Raw genomic sequence first — 24220 nt, 5'->3', positions numbered from 1 at the left:
GCATCAATATTTGCTCACTGTTAATCATACAATAATGGTTCCCTGCCCCTCCAAAGAGTACTAAGAAATGGGGTAAAAAGAAAGCCTCTTTACCCTTCTCCTTTCCCTTCAGGCCCATATGGTACTAACACGCTTGTGTGTCATTATCTGACCTTGGACTGGTTGATCAACTAAAGCAGGGAGTGAAATTATTTTTACCCCCTTCCTGTGTGCTCTCTTTACAAAACAGTGGAAGTCAGAAGGGTAAGAGAGAAATTATTCAGGATGTTTTTGTGATGCATGAAAAAACAATGGCTTTAGGAAGATAACTGCAAGAACAAATGTGCAACTAAATATCCTCCATTGTAACTGATTCCAAAAAGGGAGGCACAATAGTAGGATTCAACTCAAGCCCAGCTTTCCAAAGTATGATAAAAAGGACTAATTCTGTTTCTCAATGATCCTTTCTCTGCATGGAGACAGCATTACAGAGAGATACTGACAGAACTGCTGTTAACAAAGGCTATATGCAGGGTGAGAGACTGCACCAGAAAAGTTTGATGCAAAGTGCTGGATATCACACAGGAGCTCCCTCTTCAATGATCCACCCAGAGCTTCTCAGCCAGACAGATGGTTCTGAAAAGATTTATGCGGAAGAGCTCATCACGACTCCATTCCCGGACTAGGATAAGTAATAAGGTGACATCAAAAGTTGCTCTTTTGTGTCATAAGATACCTTGTGCCTGGATCTTCAGAACAATCTGAGGTAAAGGTTACTTGAGGTGCCCATTTGAAGGTCATCTTTTGAAGTGAAGACCATTTGTGCAGTCAGTCACAGCAACAACACAGAGAACCAGAAGGGTGGCAAATGAAGACTGGAATTAACAGGATTACTGAGAAGGAGGAAGCACACCAGCAATGTGCTGTGTAGAAACCCGAGTGATTTCTATTCCCAGCTGCTCCTGATGAAGGATTTGGACAGTGTGGTGAGACCAGCTGAAATCATAGTCAAGGTTCCTCCTGGGAATGTGGTAACAACATAAAAATAAACACATTGGTGTTCAACAATCTACTGCTTTCCAAGGCTGCAGGGAACCTGGCAGAAGCTGAGGAAGCCTGGACAAGGCTGGGCAGCTGGGAATTCCACCCAATGTAACAAATGGCTGGAAGACTGACACAGGCCATGCACAGTGGTAACAGTACATATTACATCCCATCCCCACCCTTTATGCTCCAAGAGAGTTGAGACATTCTCACTGATAAAAGAATCTCCAAATTCCATACTTTTTGTTTGTTTGTTTGTTTGTTTAGATCTGGCAAAAAATATGAAGTGATTGTATGTGTCTTGTTTCTATGCCTGCTGTGTTTACTTGCCTTTTTTTTTTTTCCTGGACCAGGACAATTTAGAAGCTTGTACATTTGCATACCTGCTAAAGGAATCTAAAGGCGCTGCATTTCAAGAATAATGTTCAAGCAGTGGGTAGGCAACAGGGAGTGGAGACTTAGCACCTCCAATGGTAACTCTTAATTTCAGGTCTCCAATAACAAGACATGTAACAACATGACCTTGTTTTGGAGGTCCATACAATATTCTTGGATATAAAAAACTTTGGGAATACACAGTCTACTTGTAGATTTTCTGTAAAATGAAAAAAATCTGAACATGCTAGATGGTGAGAAGAGTGAGTACAAAAGGGCTTGTTACTGTCACTAGTTTACAAGCAGGCTACATTCATTGCTCCATACTGGGCCACTCTGCTTACACACCCATCATATTTGGATGGCATTCAGACACTGCTCTCCACCTGAGCCTAAAGAAGGGTATCACTGAAAAATTAAGAATAGCAGCCTGTATTCTACATGGATTAGATCCAATTTATTAATCCCCATAGTCTTCTAGTCTCTTTGCAGTTCAGGATGCAGCTTTAAGCCCTTACGGATATAACACACTTTATTTCAAAGAGTTGCATACTTTCTGGACTTGGCTTTCATGCAGATACGGGGGCAGGTGAATGTCTAAAATAAACAGACAACTGTTCATCACCCTGCAACTAAGCACAGCTACAGAACTGAAAATCATGGGAAATAAAATCAAGTCTATACCAACTAGCTCAAGAAGTTTCATCCTAGTTTCAGAATGAGTTTTGACACTCACTTTCTGCATCACAGATTCTCCAGAAAACTAAAATACAGATAAATTAGTTTTAGGCTCATGTTTTCAACCAGACTAGGTAGAGATCCAAGACTTCACAAGAATTAGCAGTCTTCACTGTCAAACTTGAAATGCATATTATTAATTTTAACCTCCTATAATTCTTATGGGTTTTTTTCCCTCTCAGCAAACACAGTGGACAAGTTATTTGGATACTAGTAATATAAACATTAGCACAATAAAACTTAATTACTGTTAATCAGTCTGATTATGGAAATATGAAGGTCCTGTCAAGTTTGGAACCATTAGTCTTGCACAGCTTTAATGATTCATGTTTGTAATTATATAGCTTATTAGTACCTTATGTTTTTGTCATAGCAAAACAGAACTCCAGAGGTGTTCTGTCTCCTGAAGCTTTTAAAAAAAAAAATGTCACAAACTCTCAAAATGCTGGCAGCAAATGAAGGATAAAAGCCTAAAGAACACAGGTGTAATTCATAGAACAACTTAGAACAACTCAACAGTTGCTATTAACCTCTGGATATCACACCAAACCAAATAAAATCAACCTGAGCATCTACTCTACAGCTGCACTGAGGGGTTAACTATACTTTCAGATTGTTCCTATCTCCAGACTCTTGCAGACAAGAGTCCAATTCAGGAACAGAGAAGCTGCTTCGGACTATACTGTTATACTTTCATAAAGTGCTCTTCATCCTCTGGTCTCCCCAGAATCTCCTTTGTGTTAGCATTTTCAAAAATTAAAAATAATAAATAGAAATAATTTCTAACTTTGAGATCGACCCATAACTACTAAAATTCCTTGATATTTCTTTTCAACTTGTTCAAAAGCTAAACTCTGGTGGAAAAGTGACTTTTTTTTTTTCTAGACCTTCACTTTCTGGAGAAAACAAATTCACACACTATTTACCTAATGCCACTAGAGAGGAAAGGAAAATAAACCAGCAAAACTTCTCCATACACCTTATATTCTTAAAATATATACTAAAACAAAAATGACCAGCCTGACCATCATATGAACTCAACCACAGCCTCCATATACCAAGCACAGCCTCCTAAAGACAACCTGGACCTCAACAACCAACCACAGTACTCAGCTGTTGCTCAGCAAGCTATATGCTGAAGAAGACTTTGAAAAGAGAACTGGTTCCTTAATTCAAGATCACCCTGTTTCAATAATGCTAACTGAATTGCTGAATTCCACAAAACACAAAACAATCAGTGTCATGCTGAGGGACCCTCAAAGTAACACAGAAAAAAAAAAGTAATGTGATAATGGCTCTGATTTTAGAAATGCACTAGTGGTTGGGTGTTCAGTGAAAACTCAGGTCACAAGTAATTTACATGCTCCCTAGAGGTAGTCGTTCTTAGTATTTATTAGAATAAATCCTGCTAAACTTCTCCAAATTTTGCTAAGAATCTGTCTCTTCAGACACTACAAATAACCCCCATTTGCTATCTTTCAAATTTAGATTCCTGTCTGTATAGTGTCATGAGGCTCTCTGCCTTCTCTCTCATTACACCAGTGACAGACAGCTCCCACAACTTCTGCCTCTGTGAAATGAGGATGAGGCTACTTTCATTGTAGTGGTGGCTTGTTTCAGAATCCTGAGCTACCTTGCAGAAATGTTGATTTTTATTTTCCCTTTTATTTTAAAGGATCTGTTCTTGAGAGCCTGAGCCCACTGCACAACAATGTCTACAACTGCTACTTTACAGTTGCAGCACTAATCACTAGTGAACTGTCATCTGGACAGCCTAGTTAAAAGTCTCCATACTGCCTGACTCTCTTTTCCATTGAGCAACACCCTGGCTTGAAGTAAGATCACTTGTGACACCTTTATGCCTCTTCACAAAGCCCCATAACTATTCTCAGACAGGCGGTTAGAAGAGAAGGCCTATTCAAGCTTCTCAGACATTTTTGAACATCTGTATATATGTGTTTATACACAGGTTCTGCCTGGTTCCTCTTTTATATCTGCAGCTTTTCACAGCCTTCTGTCTTTAAATGCTTGCAGTTTATTCTGTGATTTGCTTCATGACTTGTGTGTCCAACCTCTCCAGTTGGTATCTAAGATACTAAATACAGGTGAAACAGTAACCCCAAGTAAACTGCTGCTGAGGGGAAATCAGGGCCCTAGTGTAAGCAATCAGTGGAGAGAGTGAAGAAGAAAAACAGCTGTTCCTACAGCAAGAACTACTGTGAGAGCAGTAGTTTCAGAGCAGTTTCTGAGACACAAACTGGGCACAACAGCCTCTGACACATACCAGTAGGTTGGTGCAAAGCTGAAGAAAATATCATTCCCCAATTTGCAAGAACAAACATTTGGCTCCAGTTAGTTTAATCACAGCAATATTTAGCACTGTTCTTGGAGCTATGTATCTCTTTTAGCAGCAAGGAAGCTTTGAGTGACCCATCCACCACGGTTCTACTAGCCTACCGCTAGCCAAACCTGGGCTTTACCTAAGCCCTGATACTCTTGGTTAAATAGAAGGGTAACCCTTTGTTTCAGCTTCAAAGAGGGCAGTTTAGCACAATGCAGCTAGACCAGCTCTACAGAAGGAAACATGAGTTGAAGTTCTCAATTCTCACTGGATTACAAGTATTCACAAAGGAGTGACTATCCTGAACTTCACAGTTGTTATCTAGCCTCTGTTATTCCTTCAGCTCTGGCTGTTGCATACCATCATTAATATTATCACCCATCTTCATGCATGCACTGTGTAGGTATTCACAGAAATGGGGAAGGATAGCAAAATGCTACCTACAGTTATCATGGACCAACAGAACAACAGTATCCAGAGGAGATGGAGAGATTCTCTTGGAAAGGTTAAAATTAGAGGGTGGCAACTGAAAATGTGAAAAAGAAGGCAGAATCCAGCATACAAACACCTTCATGTAAGTCCACTCAACAAACCAGTTTTGTCAATATATTGAGAACTTAATTTTTACATTTACTTTTAAATTTATCTGTAACCTTTCTTTATATACTGTACTAAAAACCTAAATTGCATTATACAGTAGACCAAAACTTTTGATTCAGCTATACACATAATACAGGGTTAATATAATTTTATTTGTTTGGATAATCCCATTATACGCTAGAGTACACTGTCATGTTCCAGTGTACCATAGGGTGTTTTATATTGACTGTGGCCATTCACCCTACAAAATTGCTGGTAGGATAACTGGAGTTTCGGCAGGTGGGAAAGTTGTGGGAGGCAGTTTGGAACTGTATGTTAAGTGCATTAGCTGAATGTTTGTGCTAGAGGATCAGAAAAAAAATCACTGAATAAATAAAAGAAATGTCATCTTTCAATTTCAGAGATAAATATCCAAGAGACTAACCCCTCCACAAACTTTTCTTTCAGTCTCTGGAAACACAGAGATCACTGCATTAGTGACACTTAAGTCATGTTTTCACAGCTCCATTGCAAAACAGAAAATCAGAAATATCATTTTTCAAAGCATTCTGGAACCTAATGTGTCCACATATTCCATTACAGCACTATCACAAATTACTGTGAGCCATGGGTAGTACGGGTTTACAAGACTATGCTCTACCTGCCAATAGGTCTGCATAAATGATTGGCTCCTCCTTTTCTGAGAACTTATCAGCAGAAAAACCTGTTTGAAATAATTAGCCACTAGAGAAAGATGAAGAGTTGATTCTTTAACTCTCAGTGATTTTTTATCAGATACTTTCACATCTACTACTTGACTTCACGATGTAGCTGATTCACAAGTCCTGGCTATATCTTTCTGCGCTAAGAGCTTTAATGCAAGACCAAAGAAAAATGTAAAGAATGTCCCGGCCCTTCATTACAGGCCACGCTTAAACAAGAGAACATCTTGAGCCAAAGTCTAAAGCAAAAAGAAACCATTTGAGCCAAGGTAGTTTTTTCCCTCCCCAGCCATATTCTAAGAGGGTCTTCCAGCTCTAGGAAACTCAGCCTATGCTCCCTTCTGTTTAGTCTTTTTAACCCCAGGGGGTATAAATTCCCTGTACAGCTGAACCTAGACTGTTACCTAGGAACCACTACATGTAGAGGAGGCAGCTGTGTTTCTTCTTGCTGATAAGTTTTTTCCCTGGCAGTTCTTGAAACCAGATGAAAGCATCTCAGCATACCCACCCCCACTTTCATGGTCTTTAGCACTGTCACTCACCTGTGGAATACGTCCCTGGCTCACAGGGTGCAGCACTCTGAAGGCTGTTCTGGAATCCATTCAGTTGCTTTTCAGTGGAGGTCCGCCTAAGAGATAAAACCATAAAATTAGACAGAGGTAAGTGATATAGCAAGGAAGAATAAAAGTCTCAAATAAAAAAAAGATAATTTCCCTAGTTTACATAATCTCATTGGGACTGTAACCATGAAGCTGTGCCTGAATGTGGTATGAAAAAGGCAGTGACAGCAACTGACTCCAAAAAGCAGAGCAAGACAAATGAACAGTCAAGCCACCAGGGAAACTTCAATGTGACTAAAACACTTAATTGTCTCATATGCCTTGGAAGCTGATTCTGGAGTATAATGAAGATATTAAATTGCACTGGACCACCAACATACATTGCAACTAGTAATGCTGTGGTCATCTTAGTCCAATGATTTGAATTAAAGTGACTAAGCAACTGTTGCACAGAAATGCACATGCTGTCTAAACATACATTCAAGAGTTAAGTCTTTGCATCTTGCCTCAGCAGAGAGAGCTCATTTAGCCAAGATTTCTCACTTATCTTGCAAACTGAGACACATGGGATGCATCTAATTTTCAGTAATCCAGTGCCATTCCTCAAGCAGATACCTTATGCAAATCCTTCTCCACTGATCTCAGCACTTGAGTTACAGCAAAACCACACTCTGTAGACTACAAGTGCACTTTGACTCAGGAAGATTTATTACCAAACTGAGACCATGTTCTCCTACAGAAAAATTTGGTCTACTCACAAGAGAGGGGCACGCTATACAGCTGCAAGCATCTATTCTGTCCTTAAAAATCTATACAATTATCCTTTTATTCCTGGTTTGTCCTCTCCTCCCTTATTCTTCCTTGCTGTTCTTCCTCCTGGCCCAACTCATTTCCAATCACTACAGACTTTTCTGCATGCACACTTGTCTCTGCCAGAGTCCTTCTTCACTCTTTCAGTTCTGCAGTGTTAAAGTTGCTGTCAGCTCTGCCCCTGAAGAGCATCATGATCTCCAATCCCCATGGGATGCCCTGGCAACTAATTGTTACTCACTGTTTAAACACATGCAGCGTCTGTGGTTTTATCTAAAACCTTTTGCTTCCATATTTCAAGGTCAGCAAGGTGCCAGAAACCCCAGTGTTTCTGAGAGCTAAAACATCTGTGACGGACTCCTGCATTTTATTTCAGCTGGATTTCAGTGAAATGCATTGGAGTCCACATGAAGGGAGAGGGATGCAGATACATTTGCATACCACAGCCCCTTACTTCAGTCAGTCTTAACTGGAAATGCTACTGTCAAATGAGGTGCCTGTTTCTGTATTTATTGTCTCTTGGAGAGAATTTTGGATGTGTACCTATGGGGTTTTTTTTGCTGATATTGCATGTTCATTCTGGAAGCTGAGAATCCAGATGGATCTTTATGCTTCTTACATAGAGGTTCTATGCTCATAATTAGCTTGCCCACTTTGTTAACACAGCACAACTGACAGCCAAATTCAGCTCACTCTTTTGTAAGTAGAATGCAAGACTAGTAGTTGAAAAAGTAATCAAGAATGCCAGCAAGTACAACAACAATAAACAAGCAAAACAGGGAACAGTCACTCTTCTACCTTATTGTTCAGAGAATTTCTTTATCTCCACAGACTTGCCCTTCTGCTCTGCCTACCCACAACGTTGGGTTACCTTGATTCTTGCAGTTTCAACAGTCACCTCATTCTGAGAGCTCATTCTCAGCTCAGCTCCTGGCATCTCCCACCATGCTAAGATACTTCCTCATACTCTCTGTGCTGTCCTGATGAAAGCTTCAGTGCCAGAACATATTCACTGTTTAAACTGAGGTAATCCCTTTCCATTTTCTTCCTCCTTGGATTGGCTGAAATCCTATTGTTTTTTCTCAGTTTCCTACTGTCAATGTCTCTGTTGTTTTTACTTCCATTTCTCCAGTGCTATGTTCCACTTCTCCAGTTCATTGTTATGTTCACCATTCCTTATTCAATACTAACAAAAACAGTCCCAGCTGTCCCTTCCATTTAAATAACTGTCATTGCTCTTTTCTATCTCCTATATGGCTAACTCCTCCTCAAAACTGATACTGGCTTCCTTAATTTAGGTACTACACTAGCATTCAGCTGCCCAGCCTTGGACTGCAAATACTGTTCTACAGATGAGAGAAAAATACTTTTTGACTGAATTTTGAATACCTTTGTTTTAACAACGTATTTCTGGGATGCTACAGATGCATCTAAAGGTCCAGTAGAACCAGACAGATCTGACACTAACATATTCACATCACAAAAGCCCAGGTTTGACAAAAGGACAGCAAAAAATGTAAAGACCCAGAGGCAGGAAGCTTGTTCCTCTTTGTTGTTCTTGGATGGGGTACCCCTGCATGTGTATCTGTGTGTATGATCGGAGGCTAGCCAAGGGCTACGAACTATGGGTCTAGTGAGCCCAGCTGTGTCAGGGTGTTAAATCAAGGCATGTCTCTCAGATGCACTGCTTTTACTGCCAAAAATGTCTAAGGGTCAAGCAGCCTGAATAACCCAGATATTCAGGAGCTGAAAAAATAAGCGTGCTGCAGTACAGCAGTAGCAAAACATTTAGAGGGGTTCCAATAACTGTTAGATGTGTGTTCTGCTGCCTGTCCTCTTATCAGTGGGCACTCCCTTTCTGTGTGTGATGTACCTGGCTCACTAAAGACACTTCACACATGGGCAAGACAGGATACAAAACACAGCCAGAGTGTTTTACAGGGCCTTGCTCTGTGATCATCATCATCTGCTTTTGGCACATTTGCTAGGCTTGGCCAGTGGATGCTGGCTACTTCTGTGTCCAACTGCAGTCAGAACTCCTCCCCGCTCTGGGATAGATTTCCTGAACCCTAGAGAAATGGATCCCCTCTACCCTATTTCTGTACTAGTTACAATAGAGAAGAACTGTGGCTCTTCTACTGCTGGGACCGTGTAAAACAGAAGAGAACATTTTAGAAAGATTTTTCTTCTGTAGTGGTGGGACTTGAAAGGCATATTTATTTTGCAAGGCTTACTGAATAGAGTTGTTATGACATTTACAGAGATACTCAGTACAAGAAATTATGCCATGCTGATCAATATCCCCAAGAGTTTGTAATGTTCCAGTCTACTGCTGGTAAACTTGGTGATCTTATCTCTCACTGATAACATCTTGAACAATAGGCTCATTTTCCCTACCTAGCGTTTCCTCTGCTCATATACAGTGCTCTAATATTAACAGATCAACTTTTCTGAGACGTTTTCTTTGACTGATGGTTCTGTTCACAGATTGTTCAAAGCCTTACTCCTCTCCTGTCACAGAGAGGTTACTGAGAAGTTACTATATGAATGATAGCACAGAAATGTGTATTTATTATGACTTAGGTATTCCTAAAAGCAGAAAGATTTTTCATCTACCACCAGTTCACTCTTGTGAACAGTTGAGCTAATGTATTTTTCTACTTTGCATGCTGTCGTCTGTAATGTGAAGACTCTATACACCAAATACTGCTTCCAGGGAACATCTGCTTCATTCCATTGCTTATACATACTGTATCTGTGATCCCTATCTCAAAATATCAGCAGGTCTCTTCATGGTTCACAGACCTGTCAATAGTAGTGGCAACATGAGCAGTGGGAAAGACCCAGTTTGACTCTGGGAAAGAAAAAACAGCACGTTGTAGTAGATGTTCAAGAACTATCTATTAGTGATACAAGCATATTTGATCAAAACTGTGGAGCCCTGTGAGACCATTTATGGCACAATATTTCAGCATAGAGCTGAACCATACTAAACCATTTCTCCCAGTTAGTCTTTTTCCACACCTTAATATGGGCCCCAGTTTTCCACTCTGTTAGTTTAAGCAAGGAGTCTGCTTTGGACACAATCCATTATAAAGTCAACCTACCACCTTTTACAAAAACAAGAGAAGCCAGGAACTGAAAAGACAAGACTGAATTGTCTGGCTGTTCCATTACTTTTTTCCTTTATGCTTCAACCACGAAAGTGTCCAAGTTACTAGACAGTTTCTGAATTAGTCAGTAATGTTCATCCTTAGCATCTCATTCTGTTTGTAGTTGAGTTTTCTACTTCTTTCTCCCTTTTCTGGAAGCCACATGTGCTGGCTGGAGAGAATTGATAACGCATGCAAGGAGGAGATACCCTCAAAGAGACAAAGCTGATTTTAGTTTTGTCATCACAGTCCTCTCTCTGGAGAAATTCTAGAAACAACTTGAAAAAGATTATCTTTATTAACATGTGAAACAAAAGCCAGGCAGCGAAAGAGCAAACAGAAATAAGGTCTAGCTTACTGAAATATATGGGGGGAGAAAGAGACATGAGAGCTTTAACAACAGAATGGGATTTGTTTCAGTGAGTCTTCCGTAAATAATACACAGCCCTGAGATCCCCTTTGAGGAAAGATATCAGAAAACCTGCCAAGAAGTATTAGAGAGTGAGAGAAGGCAGCAAATCAAAATGTGACCTGATAGACAAACGAAGCAATCGAAAGATGTTATGGAGAGGGATATTTGCCATGTCATAACATAAGGACATGGTAGTCTCACCAGAAAAGTACAATTTTGGGTGCCACACTCCAAGCATTCTGACAAACTGAAGAAAATACAGTAAATTCAAGACAATTAAGGACTTGGCAAGTAGAACTGCTATCTGAGCTTAACAAAACCTCAACAAGTCTAAACAAAATTAGGTTACTCCAAGAAGTAAAAGAATATTCAAAAGATGGAAAGTATTTACATGAGAAAGTGTTTAGGGTTCAGGAAGGAGGAACAAGGTACAATAAGCTGAAACAAAAGAAAAATTCAGAAAATAATTCAAAAGAAAAATTCAGAAAAAAATCAGCACATCAGGAGAAACTAGGTGATTACAAGGTTGTCTAGATTATTAAACAGATTTTTATAGCACACAGTAGAGCTTCTACCACTGGACTTTTTTGAAAGCAGATTACACAACATGTCCGAAAATACTCTGTCCAAATTATCAGGGACTCTAGAAAATAGGCTGAAGCATGGAAGACATCTTTTTCTCCTTTAGTCCATGTTCCTTTTACACAGAGGCTTTTCTCCATTCACTCTCCTCTGCAGATGTGTATCTGGCCTTTTCCTGACAACAATGAATGGATTAAATTAGTCTGAGACATAGCAGTTTTCAAACGATCAGCTCTCAGCGTGCTGGAAATACAGCTAGGCACTGTTGTTTTCCATGTAAGTGAAAAAATGTTACTGCAAGATCCCATGAATGGTAAGAATGGGTTTGGAGCCTTGTGCTGGAGACTGAAAGGCAACTTGGAAAATATTTCCGGAGCGGCTCCTTGCAGCCTTCAATACTTGGATTAGTTTTCTGAAATTCTGAAGGAATCTTTTGCTTTTATTCCCCCTTCTGTGCATTTTTGGTGCTGAACTTTTTCCGGTTTTCCCACACTCCTGCCTGTCACAGAGCAGAAACCACAAAAATGCAGCAAAGTAAAGTCTGTCCAAGGAGCTGCAATTCCATCTCACAAGGATAAACATTTCCTTTGCCAAGAAGTGAGCACAGCACACCGGCATCTTCAAATACACATCCCCGCTGCCCAGCAGAGAAACCCACTGACACAGCCTGTCACCTGTACTAACAAGAGCCACCCAACATGAAAGAAATCAGATAGCAAAGCCACCAGAGCATACCTGCCAGACCTCGTGCTCACATCTGCATTTGCTGAGCTGACAAAATTTACTAATATCTTGTTTTCTTTTTAAATAGTTTTGGGGGATTAACTCTATGTGCTATCTCTTAAGATAGCAAGAGTACAGGCAGCAAATACACAAACTTCCCTAAAGCAGTTCTGTCCAAGTTCCTTAAATATGCCTTGCAGCTCCAGATTTGATTCACACACAGTGACTACATCTTCATGAGGTGTCTTTCATCAGTAACCTAAAGCTGAAACTTCTCTCTTTAAACAGGAAGCGAAAACAGAATCAGGAAATTTCACAGGAGCTTGCTCTGAAAGCTTTACAACTCTTCTGGCTGTAGAGTAAGCAAAAGGAAGGAAGTTATGAAATCAATTTTTCAGGATGAAACAAGTCTGAGGATATATGAGGAAAAACTTGATGAAGGGTTTAGACTAAAGCAATTCTGCCATTTAAGAGGAGATAAACAGAGCTGAGGAAGCTGAAAATCCAGAAGTCTTGCTCACATTTTCTCATAATGCAGAAAAGAGAAAACATACCAAGAAATGGAAAGGAAGGAAACTTATAATGAGTAAGCAAAATTTCACGGTGAATATTTTTGTTTGTTTCTAAAGACAGCATTTGTTTTTAAAGAAAACTGTCAAATCCATCCACTTACCTTAGAATACCAAGCATTATTTATCTAAAAGCTTACTAAAAGTTAAAAGAAGGATTTCTACATTTAATGAGAAAAGCTATCATTACATCAGGCACAATATAAGCATTTCACATGAAATAAACACTTGTGCTTGAAGGCCTAAATCTGACATGGTGTGTTAAATTTATGGGAAAACTTGGCTCAGGGGCAGATTATCTTGTTAAAGGTATTGAATAGCTTTGTTGCTGTGTTTTGGTTTTTTTGGGGTGTTGGTTCTTTTTTTTTTTTTGGCATCCTTTTCTAGATTCTAGCCCCCATCAAAGTTTAGACAGAGGGAGTGACTTAAGTGCCTAAAGATAGATGTACCTTAATTGGTGCTCTCAAGTATTTGAGACATCTGCATGGGACTGACAGATACAACACAAGAACTACAGAAGACCTGTACTCATCTGGAAGAGCAGCTGGAAGTCAGGTGGAATAGCCGTGGGCATCCAAAACGCCACTAGCACCCGGTATTTACGTTACCGAATCCCACTCTGGAATCAATTTGACAGTTCCTGTGTCCTTACCTTTGTACGCTGTTGCAGCTACCTTCCATATCTTTATGAAACACACAACTGCAACACAGTGCAATGTTTATTTCAGTATGTATGCCTCATGTTATTCTGAGATTTATCCTGGACAGCACAGCCAAAAGGATCTGTCACAGTCAGATGCAGACAGTTTCTTCTCCAATATTCACCTTCAGGGGAACCAGTGCCAATACCCAGTTGTGCATGGAAGAGATAAAACTTACTTGGGTGTCCTCTGGGCTGCAGCCTTTCTGATCACTGCCTGTCTGTGGTTTGTTGGAGGCTTTGGAACCAACTGAGGAGCTGTACTCTGGGATGGCATCACTTTGTCCAAACTGGCTGCCTTCTGGATACTAGAAGTGGCATTTGATGTCTTGTGGGCATCAGAGCCAGTTGGCACAGATATATGACTGGTGCTGGATTGTGAGTAGTTGGCAAAAACATCCTGGGTGAAGAAAGAAAAACATCCCATAGTAATTGGTGATTACCTCTGTGAATATTGCTGAGAACACTGATGGAGGTGGGTGATTTTTGTGAGGGATAATATCTGCCTGGTGAAGGCAACCCCAGGGCTCCAGGGAAAGTCCCACACATAAAGAGTTAAGTTGTTAAGACAGTGAATTATATGCCCCTAGAAACCAGGACTAGCTTCTAGGAAGGCAGACAACTTCACTATGACACAGAATTCTACTATTCCCGATTAAAAAACAAGAGGCCAAATCCTTAATTTAATCTTAAAGTGAGCATCCATCCACAAAGAAGTAAAGATTTAATTACATTGACTTTCTGCATCACTTGATAAATTATTCTTTATGTGGGAGGTAGGATTGAGACACAGTTCTAAGAAAGAGAAAGGTTATGGGGAAGATGACAGAATGCTACTATTAGGTCTAACTGTGTAGGTGCTTGGAATAACAGAAAAGCTGTAAGGTACCTTCTTCTGAAAAAGGAACTTTAACTCCACCACTGACAAAAAGGAAATCCCCAGTAATATCAGGGAACAGAAAATATTTCTATTCCTATAGCATGTGGGACAGTAAATATGTTGGAGATGTGACACAGGGAACAAAAGGATCTGTATGTTAAGAGACACTGGAGCTCTGAGCAATGGCCTGGCAAAGCACGGACTGGAGAACATTTCCTCTATGGGAGTTCTGCAGACTGCTAAACTCTCTTCAGAAAGGAGCAACCTGCTGGGAGTTCTGCTTTGTCTTTCCTCGAAGCCAGTCAGATTCCCAGAACAGAGGCAATACCATAACCTCGTAATTTGGCATCTAGAGTTCAAGTGATAAGGGGAAGAGCTGAGCCCTCCATGTGACCCTGGGAGCAGTGCCCTTCACTGAGTCTGTCCTCAGTTTCTCCTTGGGTGGAAAATACACAAAGCCACAGCAAATGGGCTCCAGGCTCCAGAGAAAACCACAGTCTGAGAGCTGGCTGAGTCTCAGCACACAGACAGGAAAAGCCCCTCTCCCCCGCAATTCTCTGGCAAATGGCAGAGCAGTGCTGTGTGGGAAGGCGTTTCTGACAGGCAGGGCTCTAGGGAGAGAAGGAAGTGCAGGAGCCAAAACAGGCCTGTTTCCTAACTAGAGCTCACTGACAGGATGCCCTTGGGCTCCCAATCCTTCTTAACCTCTCCCTTCCCTGAAGTTCTACCTTGATTGCAGCTTCCAGATTCTCAATATGGAAGCTAGTACAAGTGCAGAAGTCTGGAAAATAGCAGCCACACCCCATATTTCCCCAGAAAAACAAACTAAAATGGAACTTGGAACTTAGTCTCTTGTATCTCAGACCCTGACACATTGTAGGGTTGGGATGGAGACCCTCAAATCCCTGCACCCACTTCTTATTCAGCAGTATCATTTCACTGTGAAATGATATTATCCATCTTTCCTACAAGTTCTTTTGATATTATGCATTTTTCCTGGAAGTTCTTTTTCTTGTCACCACTAAGATCCTGGAGTTCACAATGCTTACAGTCATACCCTTCGCCTGCGTTAATATGCAGTGGCAAGGAGATCTATGACTCTGAATAAACAGCAAGCATGGATGCTCTAACAAAGCCTGATCAGCAAAAACTGTTGAAACCTGCTTAAAGAAAGGTCATGGATATTCTTTTTGGGGGTTACAGACTTCTGAAAATGCCTTTGTCTCCACATTGTGCTGAGATTCTGGCTGTCTTCCAGGCAAGGATGGGGAGACTGGAAGCTGACAAGGACCACAGCTTCTGGATTTAGCTACAAAGTATACTGCCCTGCTGCGAACTCCGTGGGGATAGGACAGGAAACCAGGAGCAGCTTCTGTGCAAACAGAGATGACAGCTGGGAGAGCAGAGCCTGACCACACAAAGGAAGGGCTGGGAAGCTTTCAGCACATCCAAAATATAGGAGACAGACCTTACCACTCAGGATTCTGAAAACTAAGGGTCTAGGGAGAGCAGAAGCCTAGACAAACCCTGACAGATGCAGTCCTGAAGCAGGTAGCACTCTACAACTATTGCTGCTTCAAGTGAAAAATTTCACTTACAGTTCCCAGGCAGATTTAACTTGATATTGAGGACACATTTGCTACCCTAACAAGTCTCTAGGGCTACAAATCTGAAAAATACTAAAAAAGCTATAGGACGTTTTAGCAGAAATTTCTGTAAATTATTAGTGAGTTAATTCTTGCACACAATTTTCTGGGGAGGAAGAACAGCATTAACCCTGTCATGCCCATGAAGAAAGCAATGACACAGAAAATATTTTTCCCTACATCACAGACTGAAGCAGTATCTCCTTGTTTCAACATCTACAATACCATACACAAAGTATTCCTTGTACGAAAATAAAAATTAAATTAGAAAATCTCAATGTGTACACCTTATCAGTAAAGACAATGAACATCTAAGAGTATTAGTCAGTAGCAGCTAAGTTTGGGCTGTTAGTGATTAAAAGCAGAGGTAGTGTAGTACTCTGAAGAAAAGCAGATCTATTAATGATTTTCAAAAACAGAAAGAATGTTCCTGGCACTTACCACCCCTGTATCTAACACCCATCCCTAGCACAGCAATGGAATAAATGTTGCAAGCAAAACCATGTTCACTGTGTGACCAGAGGAGGTAATGAAGCTCATTTCCTGTGAATCTGTCTTACAGTATCTAATATAAAGCATACCTCAAATTATGCCTCCCTTCATGGGTCTGGGCATTCTTGTGTTGGATTTTGTGCTGTCTAATTAGGAGTGGTCTCATACTGAAACCATTGCCTTAATGGGAACAGCAGTCAAACCCCCTTCCTAGATACATGTCTCTTGATTTTAATGTAATTTGTATGGAACATAGTTGTGAGATTTCTATCCCACAGTCATCCACATTCAATTGAATCAGCAAATCTGAAAAAGATGAGACTCAGCAGTGTATGAGAACTGACAGACAGATGCACACACATATGTATTGCATAGAGATCCGTGCAGCTAGTTCCAAATCCCTGACACTGCAAACTGAGATGTTTATAAGCAATAAACAATAGAGAGATTTTAAGTTAAAAAAAAAAAAGAAAAAAGCAAACACAACAAAACAGAACCCACCACTTTTAGAAAAGCAGTCGTGTTTCAGATAACATTGCAAAAATACAGATAACTAATAGCCTTGGATGATCTTTCCAGTCATATATATTGTTTAGTGGAAATTATTTTGAACACATACTGATGCATTCAGTTAAATCAGTTTGGATATAACAACTGGTTGAATTGAAAATTCAGAAAGTGACGATAAAGAGCAGGCTCAAAATGTACTATTAACTAGCACAGTGTTAAACTGCACTAAGAAGAGTATCTTGGGGTCTTAAGGAAGAGCAAGCTCATGGTATGCACAGACTGTCCTGAACCACGTCCTCTTTGGTAAATTCTTAAGAGCAAGAAAAAAATTTACTTTATTCAGTTGACTTGGTGCCTTCTGTTTTATTTCTCTTGGTACTGGTAGCTCTCTAGGGCAAGGATTGGGCTGTATAATTGTATTGGAAAGACAGTTAATACATCTGGGCGTTACCATAATTCTAATAATAGTGACAGGATCAGAAACATGAGGACAAAATTTCAGCTGGTATAAATCAACTCAGACTACTGCTTTCAGAATAGTTGTTCTGTTTTACTTACACTGAGACTTTGACTCATCAGTATCACAAGACTCAAATAGGAAAAATGGCAGCACATTTAGTGGGAAAACTGAGGGAGAAAGCTGCAGAACAAGAATGAACAAGAAATGGAAGGAAAAGAGATACTGCAAATCTGACAGCAGTTCAATATACAAGAGTTTAGAAAACAATTTAATGATGTTCAAGGCTACATTCAAAGATGCCCTCAGGCAGCAATAATATAGTTCTAGGAATACCAGGAATATTATTCACAGTACTCAGCACTTCCAGTCAGATCTAAATAAATGTTAAGGATGCCAGAAGAGAATCACAAGTAGTAAAAAACAAAAATTAGCTAAACTTCATAAAGTGAAGAATATTTCAGAGGACATACAATTTTTAAATTACTGAGAGGAGAATTATTTAAGATTAATTTAGCCTAATCTTCTACAGCATAAAATCTACTTAAACTTGTGAATGAAACGGTGATCACGTAACTGCCCACACAACTCATTAACATGATTCATGTATTACTTAACATGAGCCTTTTTGATGTAAGCAGGACTGACAGGGATCATTCCACCATACAATTGTACTTCCCTTGTTTTAATTTAGCTTTTTTCCCATGTGAAATGTTTGGCATAAAATCTTAAACCCAGTAGATGCTAGGCCAAGCAGACAGAACATAGCCACACAAAGAAGGAACCTCCCTAACAGCTAATGGCATCTTTCCAGTACAGGAAACAATTAGAGAATAAACAATGATGGTATATTAACTGTCTTGCCAACTGCAGCAGTGATAATAACATCTAGGTCATAACATGTCACATGAAGTCTCCTTTAAACATTAAAAATACTGCTATAAGCATGTTTTTCTCGCCTTGTGGTTTGATTTTGTAATTCTTATTCCTTGATTTTACTGGTATCAGTTTTAAGCTTCTTGTCTCTACTTTCAAACTCTTCCCCTTCCTACTTTTGTTCACTTTTTTCAAGGTCTGTACTGTGTCTGTTCCTGGTCCATATCACTCCACCTATTTGTTTGTTAGATTCTCATCCAGCCAGTTTGGTGTTTTTCTTTTTGTCCAAGTAAACAAGTACCTATTCTGCAGTCAAAGGTCTATTCCTACTGTGCTACACTGTGTGAACTAGCTTCTGCATACAATGACTGAAAACTGTTTGTTATAATTCCTCTTCCTCCACCCACACAGTATTTGATATTCCACAGATTGTTAAATGCCTGAAGAAATCATCATCACTCTTATGTGTCTGGAAAGTGTTCAGCCAAGAGTGGGTGCTGCAACAAAGCACACAACAAGCCTTCATACTAACACACATGGTAAGACAGATTCAGTGCATGGTAAATGGAGGGATTCTTATGACACAAATACTTGACTAAAAAAGCCCATGCTTTCCAGTGGATCCATCTCATCTCCAGCATCCTGAGCTGGTTAATGTACAGGAGAAGCATTTGCTGTGCTATTAATCATGGTGCTTCTGTTACTTGATCACCTATATAGTCGCACATGTAACTAGTCCCTTTGCCAGAGATGGAAAGAAAGACTGGCACCTAGTCATGTTGCATGGTCACACCACACTCAGGGTGCAGCTCAAGAAATATTAATTAATGGATGCACTCCAGCTATTGACAAATGCCTAGTCTGCCTTCTAACCATAACAAGAACTTGAACAATCAGATGAAACAGTCTCAAGGATATCCTGCATGCATTCCCCAAATTAGAGAGATTATGACACTCTTTCAAGTGATAGGCCTTCAGTCTTGGGGGATATATTTCTTCTGCTGAGGGAAGACTGACAAATTTGAATGTAGCAGGCAAGACAACATAGGATGAAGTAGATCTCAAAAAATGGGAAGGAAGAGAAACAACACAGCAGGCAATGGGAGATAGCATAGGTAACACTGACAAGGAAATGTGGTAAAGCCATGCAGGCTTGGATAAGCTACAGGAACTCTAGCTAAAAGGGGAAGGGTGAGGGTCAGCCTAAACGAGGGTCAGCATGAAAGGGTTGTGCAGAAGTCAAAGCAGTGTGAGTGGGAAGATGTAGGTGAGAGAATGCATAAGCAGCAGAAAAGAGAAGGCAGTTCTCTTTAAGGCCAAGTTGAAGGACTAAAGTCTGAGAAGCTAACTAGCAGAAGGAAGGCAAGGGTAGTGTCACGACTGGCAGGGTGGGCATCAGAGGATTGATGGAACTGTTATTGGAAGAGGATAGATAGCTGGCTCCATACAATGTCTTGGACAGGGAGTGTCCAAGAGACAATAATTTTATTAAGATGACATTTTATTCATGACAAAAAGTCTTAAGGCCCCCATGTTCAGCAAGTATTTTTCTTCAATTAACATCAAATCCAGTGCAGCCTGAGTCCTGCAGCATGGCAATAGCCTCAACACACCAAGTCCAAAATGCTTGGCTCAGAAGGAGAAGGGAGGGAGAGAAAGGAGGGGGGATATTGTGGGGGTGAGAGGAGGTTTAACAAAGAATCATTTTAACAGAAACTCCTGAGTAATGGCTCTGCCCCAGGCCAAGAATAACATCAGCTCAATGTCAGCAGTTAGAAGAGGGCTCAGCCAGGCCCCATGGGCAGCTCCAGTCTCCTCACAGGCACAAGCCAGTTTATGGCCCTTTCCTGAGCTTGTGAGCAGCTACATCTGCCCACCCAGAGCCCAGTGGACAGAGATGAAAGGAACTCCTGCACAGAGTAAGAGTGAGAAGACTGTAGGTGAGAGAAGTTGAGGATGGAAACTACATGGCTAAGTAAGGGCCTTGAAAAAAGGACAGCAAGGAGCAAAAAGCAAAAGGGCTTCTCCTTCAAGATACTCCCAGAAAAGGATGAGGGCAATTTGCCTATAACCTATTCTCAAGGGCCCTGATGAATGACTTATGTGCTTCACAGGAGGCAGAGTGGGTGTCCAGACCTCCATGTTCATGGGGTCCAGTCATGCCAGACTGCTAACAAACAGCTCTGTGCTACTGGAGACCAAGTTGTTTTGAATCATGGTTTGATCAGCCAAAGGCTTCCTTCCTTTTAGCAGGGAAGCATTTTGGACATCACTCAGAATACATCTCTCTCTTTTTCTCTCTCTATAATAAAAAAGTAAGGTAACAGGTGTATCAATTAAGTCATTATAACCTTGAAAGCTTCTCCCAGCGGAATGAAAATGCTGTTCCATACAGAGTGATCCACCTTTGGCATCTAGGAGTCATCCAGAACATCAATACCAGCCCTTTTTCATATTTCCTCCAGCTCTTTAGATGTCAACATAATGGAAGAAGCTATTGGGAATGACAGTATCAAAATGCTATCAAAATCACTGCAGGTAATACTGGTTTTGTTGCAATCCACTTTAAGACCTACTTCCTTGACAAAATCTCTGCCATCCTTACTGTCTCTGGGTTTGTTTTCACATCTAAGACTCAGTTAGCACTGCTACATCCAGGCAGGATTTTTTCTCAGTTACCTGTTGCCGTGCTTGGTTTTGCTCCAACAGCTGTCTTGACTGAAGTTTCTGCTGCTGAAGTTGCTGCACAGCAAACTGAAGCTGATAGCTGGGATGTGCCAGAGGACCTCGCGTCACCTTGTGGACACTGTTCCCCATCTCTCCTTCCAAGGGACCCCTGAGGAAAGAAGAGCCATCATGTTTTCACTGCTCTGCCTATAAGGCACTGCTGCTTCAAAAAGATCTCTTAATATTTAGCCATCTATGAATATGTATTAAGAAGCTTTAGCAAGTACAGCAACTACTGGAGGTGTCATGTGCCAACTGCTTCCTGCTAAGCACTTTCTTGAATATAGGCTGGGACTATATTACTAGACATTCTCTTGAAGAGAAAAAGGAAAGGAGACAAAAAACTCTAAACCAGAGTATTTCTGTGGCTGATTAGCATTGAAGACAGGCAGAATAGCAGCAGGAAAACAAAACTGATTCCCATCACTAATAAGATAATTATTTATTTAGATTGGTAGCAGCTTCAATGCAGTCACACAAGGCTAAGTACATACATGCCACAGTGACAATGGAATACAAACAGACATGCAGTACAACATCCGGAGAGATAAAGGACTGGTTGGGTGAGGCTGGAACTAGGATACATACTGACTCCATACAGTTACAATCCAAAAGGCTTGGGGGGAGTGAGACAGGCTCATTTCTTTCATTCTCAAAGAAGTGCAAGTTTTTCTTAGAGAACAAAAGGCCTCTACAAAGAGACAGGAGCTCTTAGAGCCCAGGCTTACATGGTAGGAGTTCAGCTGTGGTCTGCAACATGATAAGTACCAACAGAAGTTCACTAGCTTGCTTTGAAGTTTGTAAGCCTTGGTGAGAAGGCAGCACCAACATACTTCTACACAAGGCTGAGGGGCTTTGCAGAGAGCAGGTGGCAGACTGACAGGACCATGAGGTGTCCTGAAGAGGCTACAACGGCCCAGCAATTCACACATTCTGTAACTCACATGACAGATGTTGTATGACCCACCAAATCCTGACACTCTGGCTAATATAACCTTCAAGCCTCAATGCCTGAACTTCCCAAGTGTTTGTTGATCTCTGACATGTTTCTCTCAGCCACTGCTTCCAAAAATTTCCTTTGGACTCCCAGGGCAGGCTTCCCTTATATTTCCCATCTACATCATATGTAACTGGGATCTAAAAGATAACTGGTGTCTTTCGTGCCACAATTTGGAGTGTAGGTTGTGGTTTTGGCAAGGGAGTTAACCACAATCTCTTTGCTTCAGGAACCTAGCACAACTTACAACCTAGATTCTTTAAACATATCTCAGCTTGCCTTGAATGTGCTGCTCCTTCCCCCAAAAGCTTTGTCATTGCAAACCCTTAAAACATTCAGAAAAAGAGAATTCACTCAAGCACTCTTTAACCTATTCATTCAAGTTATATTATTAATTCTAGAAACTAAGTATTTGTTCCAACTCCTCCCATATCTACTCCCATCTCAGAACCTGCAAACCATAAAATTCATCCTTTAATCCAAAAGAATGCTTATGAAGCTCAAGACTGAGTGATTACTTCTAACGGTGAAGACAAAATGGAGGAGACAAAATTGACATAAAACAGTAAGTCCACTAAAACAGAACCTGTCAATAGCCAGATTATATGCCACAGAGATAATGTGCAATGACTGCAGTCTGCAGTACTGCATGGGCCATTATCTAAACAGCAACATTTCAGTAACATTTCCCTGATATCTCATTTCTTCTGTTTTGAGGTATCTAGCAAATGATTAACTTATGGAATTGCAAATACTTAAGTGTGACATTTTAAAAATGCACAGCATTGCTGCATTTCTCCAACCTTTGCCCAATTAAATGAACTCTCAAATTCTCTCACTGGGTTTCTCACTTGCTTTAATTCACTTTTTCAGTTTCAGCCAATATACTCGACACAGCGTTGCCCAGGTAAACTTGGCTTACATCGCTCAGGAAAGCACTGTTGAAACTACATTATTCAACCTTTAGGAAGAACTACGTTTAAAAACACCAAACAAAACCACATAACTCTGGCTAAGATTTTCTTGTGGTGCAATCTTGTACACAACTCGCTGCAGTTCCAATACCTTCTCTCCACGTGAAACAACACTTTTTTTCTAGACAATACATTCACGTCACTGTTGCTTGCCTAAGCAGATTTTATCCTCCTGGCCTGCAGAATTCTTCTGGATTGAGTATGCTTCTGTTGGCTTCTATGGGTTTTCCTTACTTACAGACAGAAATCAAAGTAAATGCATTATTCTGCATTTATGCATTACGCTGCAAAACATAACTTCAACCTTCTATAATATAAACATACAATACTTGACAACAGCAAGCCAGTGTATTTGCCAGTCTTGGGATCACTTTCATAAAGAGATATTTCATCTGCAGTTTTGTTAAGTCCCCACATAACATGTTATCAAGTGCTGATATTACATCTAAGGCTACATTTGCTCTGGTACAGAACAGGCTTGAGATCTGAGACTCAATACCCTGCTGCCAGAGACATGGTCCAGCTCTCAGTCTATTTGCCATGCTCACAGGAATACATCATGGAGCATCTCCTATTCTCAGTCTCTGCCTGTTGGGTGATTTCTTAAAGCATGACAACGATTCTGCACCCTGAAGCAGAAATTAGTTCTGCCTAAGGAAATTACAACTGGTTCCGCACCATAATGAAGGCTGCAAAACAGCTGTAGAGAACCTCACACCTTAATGGGTATTAAAGAGTTCACTTGTTAGGAAGACTGTATAAATACCCCAAACTGAATTAAAAGCTTTCTCAAAACTTACACTGTTTTAGGCAAAGCCAAAAATAACCAGAAAAAAACCTCCACACCCCTAATGGAAATGAGGATTGTAGAGTCAGTACTCATAGACCTGTATGTTTTCAATTCAGGATTATTGCTTGAACACTAATGATTGAATATTCATTTCTTCACATGTACAGATAACATATTTAGGCACAGATGCACACACATGCAAATGGGAAATAGAAATTCCTGTCTGTGCCACCAGAAAAGATTTGGTTTCATTCTGTCAGCCAGGCTGGTTGTGAGCAATCTTCTCACAGCTTGCTCAGAATTATTTATGAGTTGCTTAGTTTAGAGACCTGGCCAGGATTCAGGCCTTCACTATGCAGGAAATCTCAGCCTTTGGCATTATGGCCCATCCTTTGTAAGCAAGATTCTGTCCTTCCAGCAGCTCTTCAGGCTACTCAGTGCTTTTGGCAAGAAACCTACTGTGTTCCTTTCTTTCAACTGTAGTTTTCATAAAGGCTGGGCCAGAATTCTCTCTTCCAAATCACTGACAGCATAAAACCTCTCTGCAGCAGTTTTTAGTACGACAAAAGATACAGGTTTGCTTGT

At 40.5% G+C, this 24220-nt stretch overlaps 1 protein-coding gene across 11 annotated transcripts in view; it reads right to left on the bottom strand.

The window, feature by feature from the left end:
• The window catches only part of TTLL5 (tubulin tyrosine ligase like 5), a 122440-nt gene that overhangs the window by 3954 nt on the left and 94266 nt on the right, over positions 1 to 24220 (bottom strand). For 6 of the 11 annotated variants that reach the window (XM_030274714.4, XM_072930279.1, XM_072930278.1 and 3 more), the window contains 3 exons: positions 20827 to 20983; positions 13466 to 13686; positions 6321 to 6406 (listed from right to left, as the gene is read on the bottom strand). In XM_030274714.4, the coding sequence (XP_030130574.4) occupies positions 6321 to 6406; positions 13466 to 13686; positions 20827 to 20983 (464 nt within the window). Of the gene's footprint in view, positions 1 to 6320; positions 6407 to 13465; positions 13687 to 20826; positions 20984 to 24220 lie in introns of those variants that run through there. The other 5 variants (XR_012056423.1, XR_012056425.1, XR_012056424.1 and 2 more) reach the window with 4 other exon arrangements.

This window comes from Taeniopygia guttata, chromosome 5, assembly GCF_048771995.1.
Source record: "Taeniopygia guttata chromosome 5, bTaeGut7.mat, whole genome shotgun sequence".
In the NCBI taxonomy this organism is placed as follows: domain Eukaryota; kingdom Metazoa; phylum Chordata; class Aves; order Passeriformes; family Estrildidae; genus Taeniopygia; species Taeniopygia guttata.
This window is presented reverse-complemented; position numbering and strand designations above follow the sequence as displayed.